Source organism: Hemiscyllium ocellatum, chromosome 47 (assembly GCF_020745735.1).
Source record: "Hemiscyllium ocellatum isolate sHemOce1 chromosome 47, sHemOce1.pat.X.cur, whole genome shotgun sequence".
Classification (NCBI taxonomy): domain Eukaryota; kingdom Metazoa; phylum Chordata; class Chondrichthyes; order Orectolobiformes; family Hemiscylliidae; genus Hemiscyllium; species Hemiscyllium ocellatum.
In genome coordinates this window covers 17,346,741-17,363,473 of record NC_083447.1, presented here as the reverse complement: position 1 = coordinate 17,363,473, position 16,733 = coordinate 17,346,741, and the positions used below count along the sequence as shown (strand labels likewise).

The 16,733-nt window shown below is 48.3% G+C and overlaps 1 protein-coding gene across 1 annotated transcript in view; it reads left to right on the top strand.

The window, feature by feature from the left end:
• The window catches only part of LOC132836640 (spectrin beta chain, non-erythrocytic 4-like), a 197,079-nt gene that overhangs the window by 30,334 nt on the left and 150,012 nt on the right, over positions 1-16,733 (top strand). The window contains exons 12-13 of the mRNA XM_060856031.1: positions 13,990-14,140; positions 15,847-16,717. Coding sequence (XP_060712014.1) covers positions 13,990-14,140; positions 15,847-16,717 — 1,022 coding nt within the window. The remainder of the gene's footprint in view (positions 1-13,989; positions 14,141-15,846; positions 16,718-16,733) is intronic.

Below are 16,733 nucleotides of genomic sequence, written 5' to 3'. Positions count from 1 at the left end.
CATATCCGCCACAAATTCACCTGCACCTCCACACACATCATCTATTGCATCCGCTGCACCCGATGTGGCCTCCTCTATATTGGTGAGACAGGCCGCTTACTTGCGGAACGCTTCAGAGAACACCTCAGGGACGCCCGGACCAACCAACCCAACCACCCCGTGGCTCAACACTTTAACTCTCCCTCCCACTCCACCGAGGACATGCAGGTCCTTGGACTCCTCCACCGGCAGAACATAACAACATGACGGCTGGAGGAGGAGCGCCTCATCTTCCGCCTGGGAACCCTCCAACCACAAGGTATGAATTCAGATTTCTCCAGTTTCCTCATTTCCCCTCCCCCCACCTTGTCTCAGTCGGTTCCCTCAACTCAGCACCGCCCTCCTAACCTGCAATCTTCTTCCTGACCTCTCCGCCCCCACCCCACTCCGGCCTATCACCCTCACCTTGACCTCCTTCCACCTATCCCACCTCCATCGCCCCTCCCCCAAGTCCCTCCTCCCTACCTTTTATCTTAGCCTGCTTGGCTACTCTCTCTCATTCCTGATGAAGGGCTTATGCTCAAAACGTCGAATTCTCTATTCCTGAGATGCTGCCTGGCCTGCTGTGCTTTGACCAGCAACACATTTTCAACCATGATGACTAACATGATTATTGTAATAAAACCACCTGGTTCACTGAGGGGAATCTACCATCTTGACCTGGGTCTGACCTCCTGACCTGCAGCAATATGGCTGACTCTTACCTTCCCTCTGAAAGGGCCCTGCCAAGCTATTTACTTATAAGTTGATTCAGGATGGGGGCACCAAATGCTGGCCTTGTCATGATTGGTGGGTACGTCATGATTGTGGGTATGTTTGCTGATTTGGGAAGTTGATTTGCAGACATTTTGTCCCCTGTCTAGGTGACAGCTTTAGTGCTTTAGAACCTCCTGTGAAGCGCTGTGTACTGTGTCTTCTGGGATTTATTTGGTTCCATTCCTGCTGCTTTCGGTTCCGGTTGTCTGTTGTAGTGGCCGGTATATTGGGTCGAGGTCAATGTGTTTGTTGATGGTGACCGTGGATGAGTGCCGTGCTTCTAGAAATTCTCTGGCTGTCCTCTGTTGAGTTGTCCCAGTCGAATTTGTGGTCCTTGTCACCTCCGTGTATGGCTACTAGGGGCAGCTGGCCATGGCGTTCAGTGGCTAGCCGGTGTTCATGGGTGCTGATTGCTAGTTTTCTGCCTATTTGCCAGATATGGTGTTGCCTGCAGTCTTTGCATGGAATCCTGGATATTACATTCATCTTGCACGTGATTGCCTTGCCAGCAACCTCCACGTCCTGCAAAAGGATAAAATTCCAGAGCTTATGGCGTAGCTGGCTGTGGGTGATTTAGAATCGGAGAGTTGGCGAGGTACAGAGACCTGGGCAGGTTGTAGGAAGTGGAGGAGATTACAGAAGTTGGGAGCAAGTGAGGCCACAGAGGGGTTTCAAAGTGAGACTGGGAATGTTAAAGTGCGATGGAGCGCGACCCAGAGGTCATTGTTGGGGTGGAGGAAGGGCACATTAGGGCGGGGGCAGTGGGATTTTAGATGTCCATAAGGTGACTCTCTCTGTGGAGTTGGCACATTCTCCCTGTCTCCAGTTTCCTCCTGCGATCCAAAGCCATGCAGGTTGGGGTTGGTTGGCCATGCTAAATTGCCCCTAGTGTTCTGGGGTGAGGAGGCTAGATGGGTGAGCCATGGGAAATGCAGGGTTACAGGGATAGGGTGGGGGGTTGAATCTGGGTCTTCGGAGGGTCAGTGTGTACTTGATGGGCTGAATGGCCTGCTTCTACACTATTGGGATTCTGTGATTCTACATTTGTAGGTATGGATGCCAAGTCATTGAATATTTTTAATGAAGGGGTCAGAGGTTATCATGGAGGTTGGAGGTTCTGTCATATTGACTGGTGAAGCAGGCCCAAAGGGCCAAATGGCCTCCTCCAGCTCTTACGCCTTGTGTTTGTATAAGATGGCTGCAGGCGTAGTGAACCAGTCAAGTGTGAGGGAACAAAGGCCTACAAGAGGGTCTCACCAAAGGCTGGCTTGAGGCTGGTGGAAGGATCCGACGATGTTTTGGAGGTGAAACAAACGGCCTCAGTGATAGGCCAGGCTGGCGTGGGATCTAGTGCCTGTGTCTGACAGTGAGGGTCACGATCAAACTGAATCAGCCATAGACTGAGTTCAGAGGACAGACTGAGGACAACGGCTTCAGCATTCCTGAATGGAGGACGTGCCTGCTTCTCCCGGACTGCATTCCAGACGGGCCGATGATGGATGTAGGTTTGTGCGCTGAGCTGGAAGGTCAGCGAGCAAACCTACATCCAGAACCTCAACCTGAGGTATAAATCTTCTCAAAACTCAGTCAGATGACATCCCTCAGCCCCTTCACCACCCCCCCCACCCCCCCGCCCACCTCCCGCACGATTAGAACCACTACCTCTGACTCTCTCTCTCAGCTTTTTGTCATTTGTTACACGCGCGTACACGCGCGTACACACACACACACACACACACACACACACACACACACACACACACACACACACACACACACCTGTTAATGACAGTGACCGTGGGAGGGATCACACACTGTCAAGACTGCTGACCGTAATATGAAACAATTCGCTCTGCAGTTTGAGAGGGAGAAACTGGAATCAGATGTAACGGTATTACAATTGAGTAAAGGTCACTGCAAAGACAATAAGGCAGGAGCTGGCTGGAACTGACTGGAAGGGAAGCCTCATGGGGAAGATGGCAGAACAGCAATGACAGGGGGGTTTCTGGGAGTCATTCAGGAGGCCCAGCAGAAATTCACCCCAAGGAAGAGGAAATATTCTAAAGGGAGGATGAGATAACTGTGACTGTCAAGCGTAAAAGCACAAGAGGAAGTAAATAATGTGGTAAAGATTAATGGGAAGGCAGAGGAATGGGAAACATTTAAAAACCAGCAGAGAGCAATTAGGAAAGCAATGGGAGGGGAGAGGATGAAATATGAGAGGAAACTAGCTACCAATATAAAACAAGGCTGGAAGAGCTTTTTCAATGTCCAAATGGTAAGAGAGAGGCAATAGTGAACATTGGACGACTGGAAAATGAGGCCGGAGAAGGAGTAATGGGGCATAAAGAAATGGTGGAGGAACTGAATATGTACTTTGCATCAGGTTTCACTTTGGAAGGCATCAGCAGCATTCCAGAACTTTGAGAGTCAGGGGACTAGAGGTGAGTGTAGTAGCCATGACTAAGGAGAAAGTGCTGGGGAAGCTGAAAGGTCTGAAGGTGGTTAAATCATCCGGATCAGATGGACTACACCCTCGAGTTCTGAAGAGATATCTGAGGAGGTTGTAGAGGCGTTGGTGATGATCTGTCAGGAATCATTGCAGTCCGGGAGGGTTCCAGAGGACAGGAAAATGGTGAATGTAACACCCCTATTTAAGAAGGGAGGGAGGTAAGGTGGTTGCTCAGATTTTGGAGTCCATGATTAAGGATGGGATTGCGGAGTAATTGGAAGTGCATGGTAAAATAGGGCTGAGTCAGCCCGGCTCCATCAAGGGGAGCTCATGTCTGACAAATCTGTTAGAATTCTTTGCAGAGGTAATGAGCAAGTTGGACTAAGGAGAAGTCAGTGGATGTGATCGATTTGGATTATCAGACGGTCTCTGACAAGTTGCTGCACGGGAGGCTGCTCAATAAGATCAGGGCCCAGGGTGTTAGGGGCAAGGCACTGGGCATGGATAGAGGATTGACTGACAGGCAGAAGGCAGAGAGTAGGGATAATGGCAACTGGTGACTCATGGAGTTTTGCAGGGGTCCATATTGGGACCACAACCCTATCCAGGTTAAACGTTAATGATCTGGATGAAGGAAGGGAGGGCATGATTGCTACGTTTGCAGATGACACAAACACAAGTGGAGGGACAGGTAGTGTAGAGGAAGCGGGGAGACTGCAGAAGGTCTTGGATGGGCTGGGAGAGTGGGTAAACAAGTAGCAGATGGAATACAGTGTAGGACAGTGTTAAGTTATACATTTTGGCAGGAAGAACAGGGGTGTAAACTATTTTCTGAAGTGGGAAGGGATTTGGAAATCTGAAGCTCTGAGGGACTTTGAAGTTCGATTTCAGGATTCTCTTAAAGTTACCATGCAGGTTCGGTTGGCAGTTAGGAAGGCAAATGCGATTTAGCATTCATCTCAAGAGGGCTAGAGCACAAGAGCAGAAACATACAGTTGAGACTATATCAGGCTTTGGTCAGACTGCATTTGGAATATTCTGAACCGTTTTGGACCCTGTACCTAAGGAAGGATGTGCTGGGGTTGGATGGGATATAGAAGAGCTTTATAAGAATGATCCTAGGGATCCTAGGAATGATCCTGATGAAGGGCTTATGCTCGAAACGTCGAATTCTCTATTCCTGAGATGCTGCCTGGCCTGCTGTGCTTTGACCAGCAACACATTTGCAGCTGTGATCTCCAGCATCTGCAGACCTCATTTTTTACCCTAGGGATAAAGGGCTTGTTATATGAGGAGCAGTTGAGCAGTCTGGGTCTGGACTTGATAGTAGTCATGATTTGGAGATGCTGGTGTTGGACTGGAGTGTACAAAGTTAAAAATCACAAAACACCAGGTTATAGTCCAACAGGTTTAATTGGAAGCACTAGCTTTCAGAGCGCTGCTCCTTCATCAGGTGATAGTGGAGGGCTCAATCCTAACACTCGGAATTTATAGCAAAAATTTACAGTGTGATGTCACTGAAATTATACATTGAAAAATTGATTGTCTGTTAAGCCTTTCATCTGTTAGAATACAGTGATAGTTTCACTGCTTTCATGTGTAAATCACAAAACCTTTTTTTAAAAAGTTGCATTCTCAGGTTAGCTGTTAACAATAGTGATAGCTAGACAATATGTTAAAAGGTGTTAGCCCCCTGTGTTCTCTGTCTATGCTATGATGTTTATGATTTGGAGATGCTGGTGTTGGACTGGGGTGTACAAAGTTAAAAACCACACAACACCAGGTTATAGTCCAACAGGTTTAATTGGAAGCACACTGGCTTTCGAAGCGTCACTCCTTCATCAGGTGATAGTGTTAGATTGGTGATAGCTAGACAATATGTTGAAGGTGTTGGCCCCCTGTGTTCTCTGTCTATACCATGATGTTTAGATTGATTCTAATCCAAAAAGTGAGATAACGGAGTTTTACATGAATTCATGCAGTTTTTGAGCTCAGAGTTCTACGTAAATGCATGCAGTTTTTGAGCAAAGTACGCTTGCATTGTACATTGTACTTTGCTCAAAAACTGCATGCATTCATGTAAAACTCCGTTATCTCACTTTTTAGATTAGAATCAATCTAAACATCATGGCATAGACAGAGGACACAGGGGGCTAACATCTTCAACATATCGTCTAGTTATCACCATTGTTAACAGCTAACCTGAGAATGCAACTTATTTTAAAAAAAGGTTTTGTGATTTACACATGAAAGCAGTGAAACTATCACTGTATTCTAACAGATGAAAGACTTAACAATCAATTTTTCAATGTATAATTTCAGTTACATCACACTGTAAATTTTTGCTATAAATTCTGTCTGTGGATAGTGAATTGAACCCTCCACTATCACCTGATGAAGGAGCGACACTTCGAAAGCTAGTTGCTTCCAATTAAACCTGTTGGACTATAACCTGGTGTTGTGTGATTTTTAACTTTGGACTTGATAGAGTTAGATGGATGAGGAGGAATCTGATTGAAACTTACAAAATACTGAGAGGCCTAGATAGAGTGAATGTGGAGGAGATTATTCCACGAGTAAGAAAGACGCGGACTCGAGGGCAGAGCCTCAGAGTAAAAGATGACCCTTTAGAATTGAAATGAGGAGGAATGGTTAATCTGTGGAACTCATTGTTGCAGAATGCTATGGAGGCCAAGTCACGAAGTGTAGTTAAGACAGGTTGTTGATTAATAAGGGGATCATGGGTGAGGGGGGGAAAAGTAAGAGGATGGGATTGAGAAACACAGTCATGATTGAATAGTGAAATGAGCTGAACAGCCTAATTCTTCTCCTATATCTTATGTTTTTGAGACCGGGGTGGCTCAGTTCAGTAGCATTGTCCAGACAAAGTAGATCACGCTGAGGAAATCATGACATAAAGGATCATTCTCAGCAGTACTGTCAAACCAAAGTCCTCAACAAGGAAACAGGAAACAAACTGGATCACTTGCTATTGGACAAAGCATGCTGCTTCTATAAGTAATTCACTTTGCCAACAGTGTGCCCTCAGGGTGATCCATTTAGCTACAACAGTGTAATCCACTTTGTCCTCACGATGTGACTGCAGGAAGTGGTGGAGGCTGGTGCAATTACAACATTTAAAACATTTGAACAGAAACATCGATAGGAAAGAGGGATATGGGCCAAACGCAGGCAATGGGACTAGTTCAGTTTAGGAAACTTGGTCAGCATTATCTAGTTGGGCCGAAGGGCCTGTTTCCATGCTGTGTGACTCTATAAGTGATATTGAAAGTGATCGAGTTGACATGACTGTGTCATTAGGAGTTAGATGAAAAGAGGGGAGTGGGCAGAGAGAGGAGACCTTCCTCAGGAGCTGAGGGTAATGAAATAGATTATTCTCATGGCAAATGAACAGTCTAATAGAACAGGAGCCAACAGCATGAGGTGGGGGCTGCGGGTGGGGAGGGATGTTGGAGAGAGACAGGATGAAGCTCACTGAGTGGGCGACAGGGTGGGGGAACAGGTTGATGAGATTGTGGTGAGGTGCACAAACTGTAGGTGTTGAGATGAGCCCAGGTTCAGGGAGAGTCAGGAATGGTGAGTGGGTAGGAAGGCAGACCAGGCACCTGCAGAGTTAGGTGTGGGGGAGGGGCGCTGGGCAGGCCTTGAGTATGATCATGTGTAAATGAGGTTTGAGTGCGGACGCTGAACGAATAGAACTAACTTTGAGAGGACAGTGAGTTTGAGGCCTTCACACCTGGAGAAGGATCTGGCTCCATGCCCATTGGGGAAGGAAGATTGAGAGTTACCATTGGAGACACAGATAATAAATGAGCATCTGTCATCATTTGACAACGCTGCCAGCCAATCAGTGGAGGAAAAGGCAGTGGAGAAATTGGAGAGACACAAATGGATAAAGAGGATGTTTCTCTCGGTGGTGAAGAATTTGAGTATTGCTGACAAAATAGACAGACCTTCAAAGCTTTTCATTGTGCACTTATCAGGACAGAATTGCAAGAATGGCAAAATTTGACAGGACAACAATTTGTATTGCATGGCAAAATGGTGCTGATTGGTTGACAAATTGACTGTGATGGGTAGAGGCGATTGCTCCAAGGAGCTATTGTTCCCCCATGTCCCCACTTACTCAAAGCTATATTTTGCTACACGCCAACTACTGCAGTAGAATTATTAAATTAACCGAAGCCATTACTTCCCTGGTGCCTTCGCCCGTTGACAGCTCAACCAATCAGAGTTGACTTGCCAACCAGTCAGGTTTCCTCATGCTGTGTAAATTGTTGTCCCCTTTGAGATTTGGCATTCTTGCCCCTGTCCTGGTCAGTGCGATGTCCGAAACAAAATGGGCACCCAATCCAGATTGGATGTATCCCGTATTACTGGGGATTGTCAGGGTGGGAATTCCAGAGAATCATTCCCAGGCAATCACTGTGCCTTACATATGGAGTGTATCCCTGGGAATGATATTTTTACCTGTTATTACACATCTCTGGAGCAGGTGGGACTTCAACTCTGGTCTCCTGGCCCAGAGGTATGGACACTACTGGGACATGATAAGAGGCTTCCGGTCCTAGAGGCCAGGAGGCTTATTGATGTCATTTCATTCTGCCTCAGGATTTTCTCATCTTCTGTTTGATTTTGGTTTCTGTCCTGAGAGCTGTTTCCAAACTAACACCACTTCATCATGTCGCACAACCTCTCCCTGAGGACTGAGGGGATACAGAGAACCCCAAAGCTGCAGAGTGACCCCGGTTTCAAAAGAAGAGAGACTGCGCAAAGGGAGAAAGAAAGAGATTGAAAATGAGAGTGCAGAATTGAAAAGGAGAGAGAGAATGCTAAAGGATCAAGAAACAGAGAGACACCAAGCCTTGAAAAGGAAAGAGATAGAGCCAGAATTGAAAAGAACAGAGAGAGACAGAGTGCAAAAAGAGAGAGAGAGAGACAGAGTGCAAAGAAAGAGAAAAAGAGACATAGAATTAAAAAGGAAAAGAGGGAGACAGAATTGAAAAGGACAGAAAGAGAGTACAAAGGGAGAAAGTCAGAGATACCTTAAATTGGAAAGGAGAGAGAAAGAGTAAGTCTGTGAGTTCAAAGGGATACAGAGAGAGAGAGAGAAAGACCTACAGGGAGCATAAGGAGAAAGAGAGTGAACGTGAGCCTCGAATGCCCAGCAGGTGGTGCCAGTGTGCCTCCTGCTGCAAAGTTATAAACCACACAACACCAGGTTATAGTCCAACAGGTTTATTTGGAAGCACTAGCTTTCGGAGCGCCACTCCTTTGTCAGGTAGCTACCTGATGAAGGAGCAGCACTCTGAGAACTTGCACTTCCAAATAAACCTGTTGGACTATAACCTGGTGTGGTGTAATTTTGAACTTTGTCCACCCCAGTCCAACACCGGCTCCTCCACCATCAGTCTATTGATTATATTTCTACTCCATTCAATTACTTATTTGAAGTGCACATTATTTCAGTGAGGAATTAAACCTGTATGTTGTTTTTCGAGGCAAGAAATTGTGCCAAGGGACCTATCCGTGACTCTAAAGGGGAAATGGTGGCCAGGCTAGAGCTCTGCGAACATTGGTGTGGATCCTATTGTTACTGGGTTCGACTGGGTCAGTGCGGGAAGGATGTGTCACCCTTGGCTGATGAGTCAAGACCCAGAAGGCAGACAGTCTCTGAATAAAGGGCAGGCCTTTTCACAAGGTTTGGCTTATGAGGAGAGATTGAGTATACTAGGACCATATTTATTGGAATTTAAAAAATGAAGGGCGATCTTATAGAAATATTTAAAATTATGAAAGGAATAGATAAGATAGAGGTCGTTACTACTGGCGGGTGAAACTAGAACTAGGGGCATAGTCTCAAAATAAAGGGGGAGCAGGACTGAGCTGAGGAGGAATGTCTTCACCCGAAGGGTTGTGAATCTGAGGAATCCCCTGCCCAGTTGAGGTTACCTCATTGAGTGTCTTTAAGGCAAAGATAGATTTTTGAACAGTAAAGGAATTAAGGGTTATGGTGAGTGGGTGGGTAACTGGAGATGAGTCCCCGAAAAGATCAGCCACTCTCTGGGTGAAGACATTTACTGTCATCTCAGTCTGAAAAGGTTTACCCTGCTGGCCTGGACTCCCCTGCACCCCCCCCCCCCCCACCCCCCTCCACCCCCCCAATCAGGGACATCCTTCCTGTATCTAACCTGCCCAGTCCGGTTAGAATTTTGTAGGTTTCTATGAGATCCCCCTCATCCTTCTAAACTCCAGTGACTACAATCCCAACCGACTCAACCTCTCCTCACACGTCAGGGCTGCCATCCCAGGATTCAGTCTGCTAAACCTTCACTGTAGTCCCTCCGTAGCAGGAACATCCTTCCTCAGATAAGGAGACCAGAACTGCACACAATACTCCAGGTGTGGACTCACCAAGGCCCTGTGTGTCATTGCAGTGAGACATCCCTGCTCCTGGACTCGGATCCTCTCGCTATGTAGGCCAACAGACCGTGTGTCTTCTCTACTGCCCGCTGCACTGCACACTGTCACAAAGTACACAATAACACTCAGGTCTCATCGAATATTCCCACCTTGCAATTTACAGCTTCTCAAATAATAATCTGCCTTCCTAATTTTGCTACTAGAGTGCATCACCTCACCTTTATCCACATCATACTGCATCTGCCGTGCATTTACCCACTGAATCAGGCTGTCCAACTCACACAGCAACATCCTCCTCACAGCTCACCCACCCACTCAGCTTTGTATCATCTGCCAATGTTGAGATATTACATTTACTTCCCTCATTGACATACATTGTGAATAGCTGGGGTCCTAGTATTGATCCTTGCAGTCCCCCACTAGTCATTCAGAAAAAGATCCACTTATTCCAACTTCCTGTTTCCTGTCTGGTAATCAATTTTCCATCTCGATATACTACCCTCTAATCCCAGCTGCTTTAATTTTATAATTTAGCTCTTGCTTTGTTGAAAATCTTCTGGAAGTCCGAATAAAACACATCGACTAGCTCCCCCTGATCAACAACACCGGTTACATTCAAGAAGAATTCCAGTAAATCTATTTTGCATCAGTGTTTACTGTGGAAAAGGATATGGAAGATATAGACTGTAGGGAAATAGATGGTGACATCTTGAAAAATATCCATATTACAGAGGAGGAAGTGCTGGATGTCTTGAAAGGCATAAAAGTGGATAAATCCCCAGGACCTGATCAGGTGTACCCAAGAACTTTGTGGGAAGCTAAGGAAGTGATTGCTGGGCCTCTTGCTGAGATATTTGTATCATCGATAGTCACAGGTGAGGTGCCAGAAGATTGGAGGTTGGCTCATGTGGTACTACTGTTTAAGAAAGGTGGTTAAGGGCAAACCAGGGAACTATAGACCAGTGAGCCTGATGTCGGTGGTGGGCAAGTTGTTGGAGGGAATTGTGAGGGACAGGATGTACATGTATTTGGAAAGGGCTCATGCCCGAAACGTCAATTCTCCTACTCTTTGGATGCTGCCTGACCTGCTGCGCTTTTCCAGCAACACATTTTTCAGCTCTGATCTCCAGCATCTGCAGTCCTCACTTTCTCCATATGTTTGGAAAGGCAAGGACTGATTAGGGATAATCAACATGGCTTTGTGTGTGGGAAATCGTGTCTCACAAACTTGATTGAGTTGTTTGAAGAAGTAACAAAGAGGATTGATGAGGGCAGAGCGGTAGATATGATCTATATGGACTTCAGTAAGGCGTTCGACAAGGTTCCCCATGGAAGACTGGTTAGCAAAGTTAGATCTTATGGAATACAGGGAGAATTAGCCATTTGGATACAGAACTGGCTCAAAGGTAGAAGACTGAGGGTGGTGGTGGAGGGTTGTTTTTCACACTGGAGGCCTGTGACCAGTGGAATGTCAGAAGGATTGGTGCTGGGTCCTCTACTTTTTGTCATTTACATAAATGATTTGGATGTGAGCAAAAGAGGGACAGTTAGTAAGTTTGCTGATGACACCAAAATTGGAGGTGTAGTGGACAACGAAGAGGGATACCTCAGATTACAACAGGATCTTGATCAGGTGGGCCAGTGGGCTGAGAAGTGGCGGATGGAGTTTAATTTAGATAAATGCGAGGTGCTGCATTTTGGAAAAGCAAACTTAGCAGGACTTTTTCACTTAATGGTAAGGTCCTAGGGAATGTTGCTGAACAAAGAGACCTTGGAGTGCAGGTTCATAGCTCCTTGAAAGTGGAGTCGCAGGTAGATAGGATAGTGAAGGTGGCGTTTGGTATGCTTTCCTTTATTGGTTGGAGTATTGAGTACAGGAGTTAGCCATGTTGCGGCTGTACAGGACATTGGTTAGGCCACTATTGGAATATTGCATGCAATTCTGGTCTCCATCCTATTGGAAAGATGTTGTGAAGCTTCAAAGGGTTCAGAAAAGATTTACAAGGATGTTGCCAGGGTCGGAGGATTTGAGCTACAGGGAGAGGCTGAACTGGCTGGGGCTGTTTTCCCTGGAGCATCGGAGGCTGAGGGGTGACCTTATGGAGGTTTACAAAATTATGAGGGGCATGGATAGAATAAATAGACAAAGTCTTTTCCCTGGGGTTGGGGAGTCCAGAACTAGAGAGCATAGGTTTAGGGTGAGAGGGGAAAGATATAAAAGAGACCTCAGGGGCAACTTTTTCACAAACAGGGTGGTACATGTATGGAATGAGCTGCCAGAGGAAGTGGTGGAGGCTGGTACAATTGCAACATTTAAGAGGCATTTGGATGGGTATATGAATAGGAAGGGTTTGGAAGGATATGGGCCGGGTGCTGGCAGGTGGGACTAGATTGGGTTGGGATATCTGGTCGGCATGGACGGGTTGGACTGAAGGGTCTGTTTCGAGCTGTACATCTCTATGACTGTATGAATGTCTCTGACTCTGTCTGATGCTGCGGCTGTTTCCAAGGCGTTGTGCTGTAAAACCTTTGATAATGGACTCTCTCAGCTTCCCCACTGCCAAAGTCAGACTCACTGCTCTATAATTCTCTGTGTTCTCTCTTGCCTTTTATATTGGCTACCCTCCAACCTTCACCCAGGGAGTAGTGGGTCTTTGGATTACTCTACTCCAGAGGACTATGGGGACACGGTCATGGAGATTGGTCAAGGCAGAGTTTGATAAATTTCTAGATATTAAAGATGTCAAGGGATATGGAGAAAGTGCAGGAAAATAGCTTTGAAGTAGATCAGCCAAAATCGCATTGAACAACAGAGCAGGCTTGAGGGGCAGAATGGCCTACTCCGATTCCTATGTTTGGCGGAGATGGTTGGCAAAACGACCAGAGGGCAGATGAACCCAGGGCGGCTGCAATGCGCAGAAGGGACAGTGGATAGATCATACCTAAAGGGAAAGGGTAAGCAGGGAAATGGAGCAGGAGCAAGTGTGATGGCCTGATAGGTCTTCTCGCCATTTTGAGATAGGTTTGTTTTACTGAATGGCCAGGGATTGTTCACAGACAGTGAAAGGAGAGAGAATAATATTGAAAATCGATGTGTGGGGAACACTGTGCAGTGGGAACAGAGTGCGAGGAATGAACCGTCAGATAGTCTCCACAAATAGGCAGATAACAGGGAGTCTCTGTGGAGAGGGGTGTTACAGGGAGTCTCCGTGGAGAGGGGTGTAACAGGGAGTCTCCGTGAAGAGGGGTGGTACAGGGAGTCTCCGTGGATAGGGGTGGTACAGGGAGTCTCAGTGGATAGGGGTGTAACAGGGAGTCTCCGTGGAGAGGGGTGTTACAGGGAGTCTCCGTGGATAGGGGTGGTACAGGGAGTCTCCGTGGAGAGGGGTGTAACAGGGAGTCTCCGTGGAGAGGGGTGTTACAGGGAGTCTCCGTGGAGAGGTGTGTTACAGGGAGTCTCCGTGGATAGGGGTGTAACAGGGAGTCTCCGTGGAGAGGTGTGTTACAGGGAGTCTCCGTGGAGAGGTGTGTTACAGGGAGTCTCCGTGGAGAGGGGTGTTACAGGGAGTCTCCGTGGAGAGGGGTGGTACAGGGAGTCTCAGTGGATAGGGGTGTAACAGGGAGTCTCCGTGGAGAGGTGTGTTACAGGGAGTCTCCGTGGAGAGGTGTGTAACAGGGAGTCTCCGTGGAGAGGTGTGTTACAGGGAGTCTCCGTGGAGAGGGGTGTAACAAGGAGTCTCCGTGGAGAGGTGTGTTACAGGGAGTCTCTGTGGAGAGGGGTGTAACGAGTCTCCGTGGAGAGGTGTGTTACAGGGAGTCTCCGTGGAGAGGGGTGTAACAGGGAGTCTCCGTGGAGAGGGGTGTAACAAGGAGTCTCCGTGGAGAGGGGTGTAACAGGGAGTCTCTGTGGAGAGGGGTGTTACAGGGAGTCTCTGTGGAGAGGGGTGTTACAGGGAGTCTCATGGAATGGGGTGTTACAGGGAGTCTCATGGAATGGGGTGTTACAGGGAGTCCCTGTGGGGAGGGGTGTTACAGGGAGTCTCCGTGGGGAGGGGTGTAACAGGGAGTCTCCGTGGAGAGGGGTGTAACAGGGAGTCTCCGTGGAGAGGGGTGTAACAGGGAGTCTCCGTGGAGAGGGACGTAACAGGGAGTCTCCGTGGAGAGGGGTTAACAGGGAGTCTCTCTGGATAGAGGTGCTAACCAGGAGTCTCCATGGAGAGGTGTTAACAGGGAGTCTCCGTGGATGACTCCATGACAAATGTCATCTCTTGTTCAAGTCTTTTCTACTGTCTCCACAGATGCTGTTGTGTTGGAAAGATTTGGGGAAGCACTTGCTGGAGGCTGAGGACCTACTTCAGAAACACTGCCTCCTAGAGGCAGATATCTCGGTGCAGGCTGAGCGAGTGAAGAGCCTCAATATGGCCGCCCTGGAGTTTACTGAATTGGAAGGTTTGTATGTAACTCAGAACTAGAAGTGGAGGAGGTTAGGCACACCAATTGCCCTGTGTTTGTCGTCTTTGTTTCCGGTTTCGACAATTAACTCAGTGCTAAGTTTATTGTTAGGCTCCATTAACTCACCAGATGTGAGTCAGTATCCACACCCTGTGTTTTTACATCACCTGTAGGCTGTTTGTATCTTGCCCTGTACATTTAAATTATTAATAGATGTTACAAACAAAAACAAGTTGGGATTTTTGTTATCCTCATATTAAATGGGATACAGTCAGTGTAAGTGGTAGAGGGGTCACAGGATTACTGAATGACATGCAGGAGAGGCTGTTTATCAGTCTGTAGCTAATCACTAGCTGGAGCTGTGACTAGTTCAAGATGTTAAATGGCCTCTTCATGTGCTGTATTCATGACTAATTTGCACCAAGTGTCAAGTTGGGGCTGGCCAAGGGCAGGAAGCAGGAAGTGAATCCCGGTCTTCCGGAAGTGAATCCCAATGGTCAGGAACCATGTGGGCTTCAGGGACTCACTCTGGGAGTGGGGGTGGGGGGGGGGGGGAGCGGGGAGGTGATTGGGAGATGGTGGGTGGAGGCAGGGTTGGTTGTAGATTCTCCAAAATCTTTCCCATCAGGATGCTGTGACGGTCATAGAGTCGTACTGCGTGGAAACAGGCCCTTTGGCCCACTATGTGAATGCTGACCAACAAACATCAAGCTATACTGATCCCATTTATCTGCAGCCAGTCCATAACTGTCCAGGCCCTGGCAGTTTAAGTGCTTGACCATATTATAAAAGATATTGGTGAGGTCCCTCCTGGAGCTCTGTGTTCAGTTCTGGTCATCCTGTTATGGGAAGGATATTATTAAGAGGGTTCAGAAGAGATTTAGCAAGATGTTGCCGGGTCTGGAGGCTTTGAGTTACAAGGAGAGGCTGGATAGGTTGGGACTATTTTCATTGGAGCTTAAGAGGTTGAGGGGTGACCTTATGGAGGTTTTTAAAATCATGAGGGGTATAGATAAGGTATCTTTTCCCTCGGGTGAGGAATTTCAATACTGGGGGGCATGTTTTTAAGGTGAGAGGAAAAAGATTTTAAGAAAGATAAAAGGAGCAATTTTGTTTATACGCAGAAGGTGGTTCTTGTGTGGAATGAACTTCCTGAGGAAGTAGTGGATGCAGGTACAGTTACAACATTTAAAAGACATTTGGATAGATAGATGAATGGGAAAGGTTTGGAGGGACATGGGCCAAGAGGAGGGAGGTGGGACTAGTTTGGTTTGGGATTATGGTCAGCATGGACTGGTTGGACCGAAGGTTATATTTCTGTGCTGTATGACACTATGACTCGAAAACAACTCTGAGCCAATCTTCCTTCTGATCATTGTAGTCAGCCAATGTAACTCACTCAATAGTGCAGTCGATTGGCGAGGACTGTCTACGGTGCACTGGACTCTGGCTGGCCAATCCCAACCCTTGCTGTGTTTTTCGCTGTCATGGTGACATGAGGTGATGCTGAAGTTATCTCTCCCACCAGGTGGAGCCACTGAGAGTGTGCTGTGAGGTTCTGGGGGTGACGGCCTGGCGGGGTGGTCAGTGCGACATGGTGGCAGTGTCCGGGCTGGGTTGGCGCGCTTGGGTTCGAACTCTTGGCCTTCGCCCTCACACCGCCCCCTCCCCCCTTCTCAGCCAATCCCTTGCATCGTCCACAGGTTACCAGCCGTGCGACCCGCAGGTCATCCGCAACCGGGTCCAGCACGTCAGCAGCTGCCTGGAGGAGCTGCAGCGGCTGGCGTCGTGTCGGAGGGCGGAGCTGGAGGGCTGGCGCCGCCTCTGGGAGTTCTTCCAGGAGATGGAGGAGGCGGAGGGTTGGATCCACGAGAAAGAGCAGGTCATCTCCTCGGCCCACTGCGGCAAGGACGTGGACAGCGCCACCCGGCTGCTGACCAAGCACGAGGCGCTGATGGGGGAGTTGGTGGCTCGGTGTGGCCTCCTCACCCAGACCATCACCAAGGGCGAGCAGATCCTGGCGCAGAAACACTTCGGCACCGGCAACATCCAGGAGCGGATCCTGGAGGTGCGGCTCCAGTGGAAAATGCTGGACGAGTTGGTGACTCTGCGGCAGCGGCGGATCCAGGAGGCCCTCAGCTTCTTCCAGTTCAAGGCTGAGGCGGACGACCTGGAGCTGTGGCTGCACGACGCCTACCGCCTGGCCTCCAGCGACGACTTTGGGCACGACGAGTACTCCACCCAGTCGCTGGCCAAGAAGCACCGGGGCCTGTCCGAGGAGATCGAGCAGCACCGGCAGACGGTCCACACCCTGCGCACTCAGGCCGGTGGCCTGGCCCCCGAGTACCTGGAGTCGGGCGAGGTGCAGAGCCGGGTGTCAGAGCTGGAGACCCTCTACGCTGAAGTGAAGGAGGTGGCAGGCCTACGCAGGCAGTGGCTGCAGGACGCCCTGGCGGTTTACCGCATGTTCACCGAGGTCAACGCCTGTGAGCTCTGGATCGACGAGAAGGAGCAATGGTTTAACAACATGGAGGTCCCTGGGACACTGGAGGACCTCGAGCTGGTCCAGCAGAGGTACAGGCCTGAACCC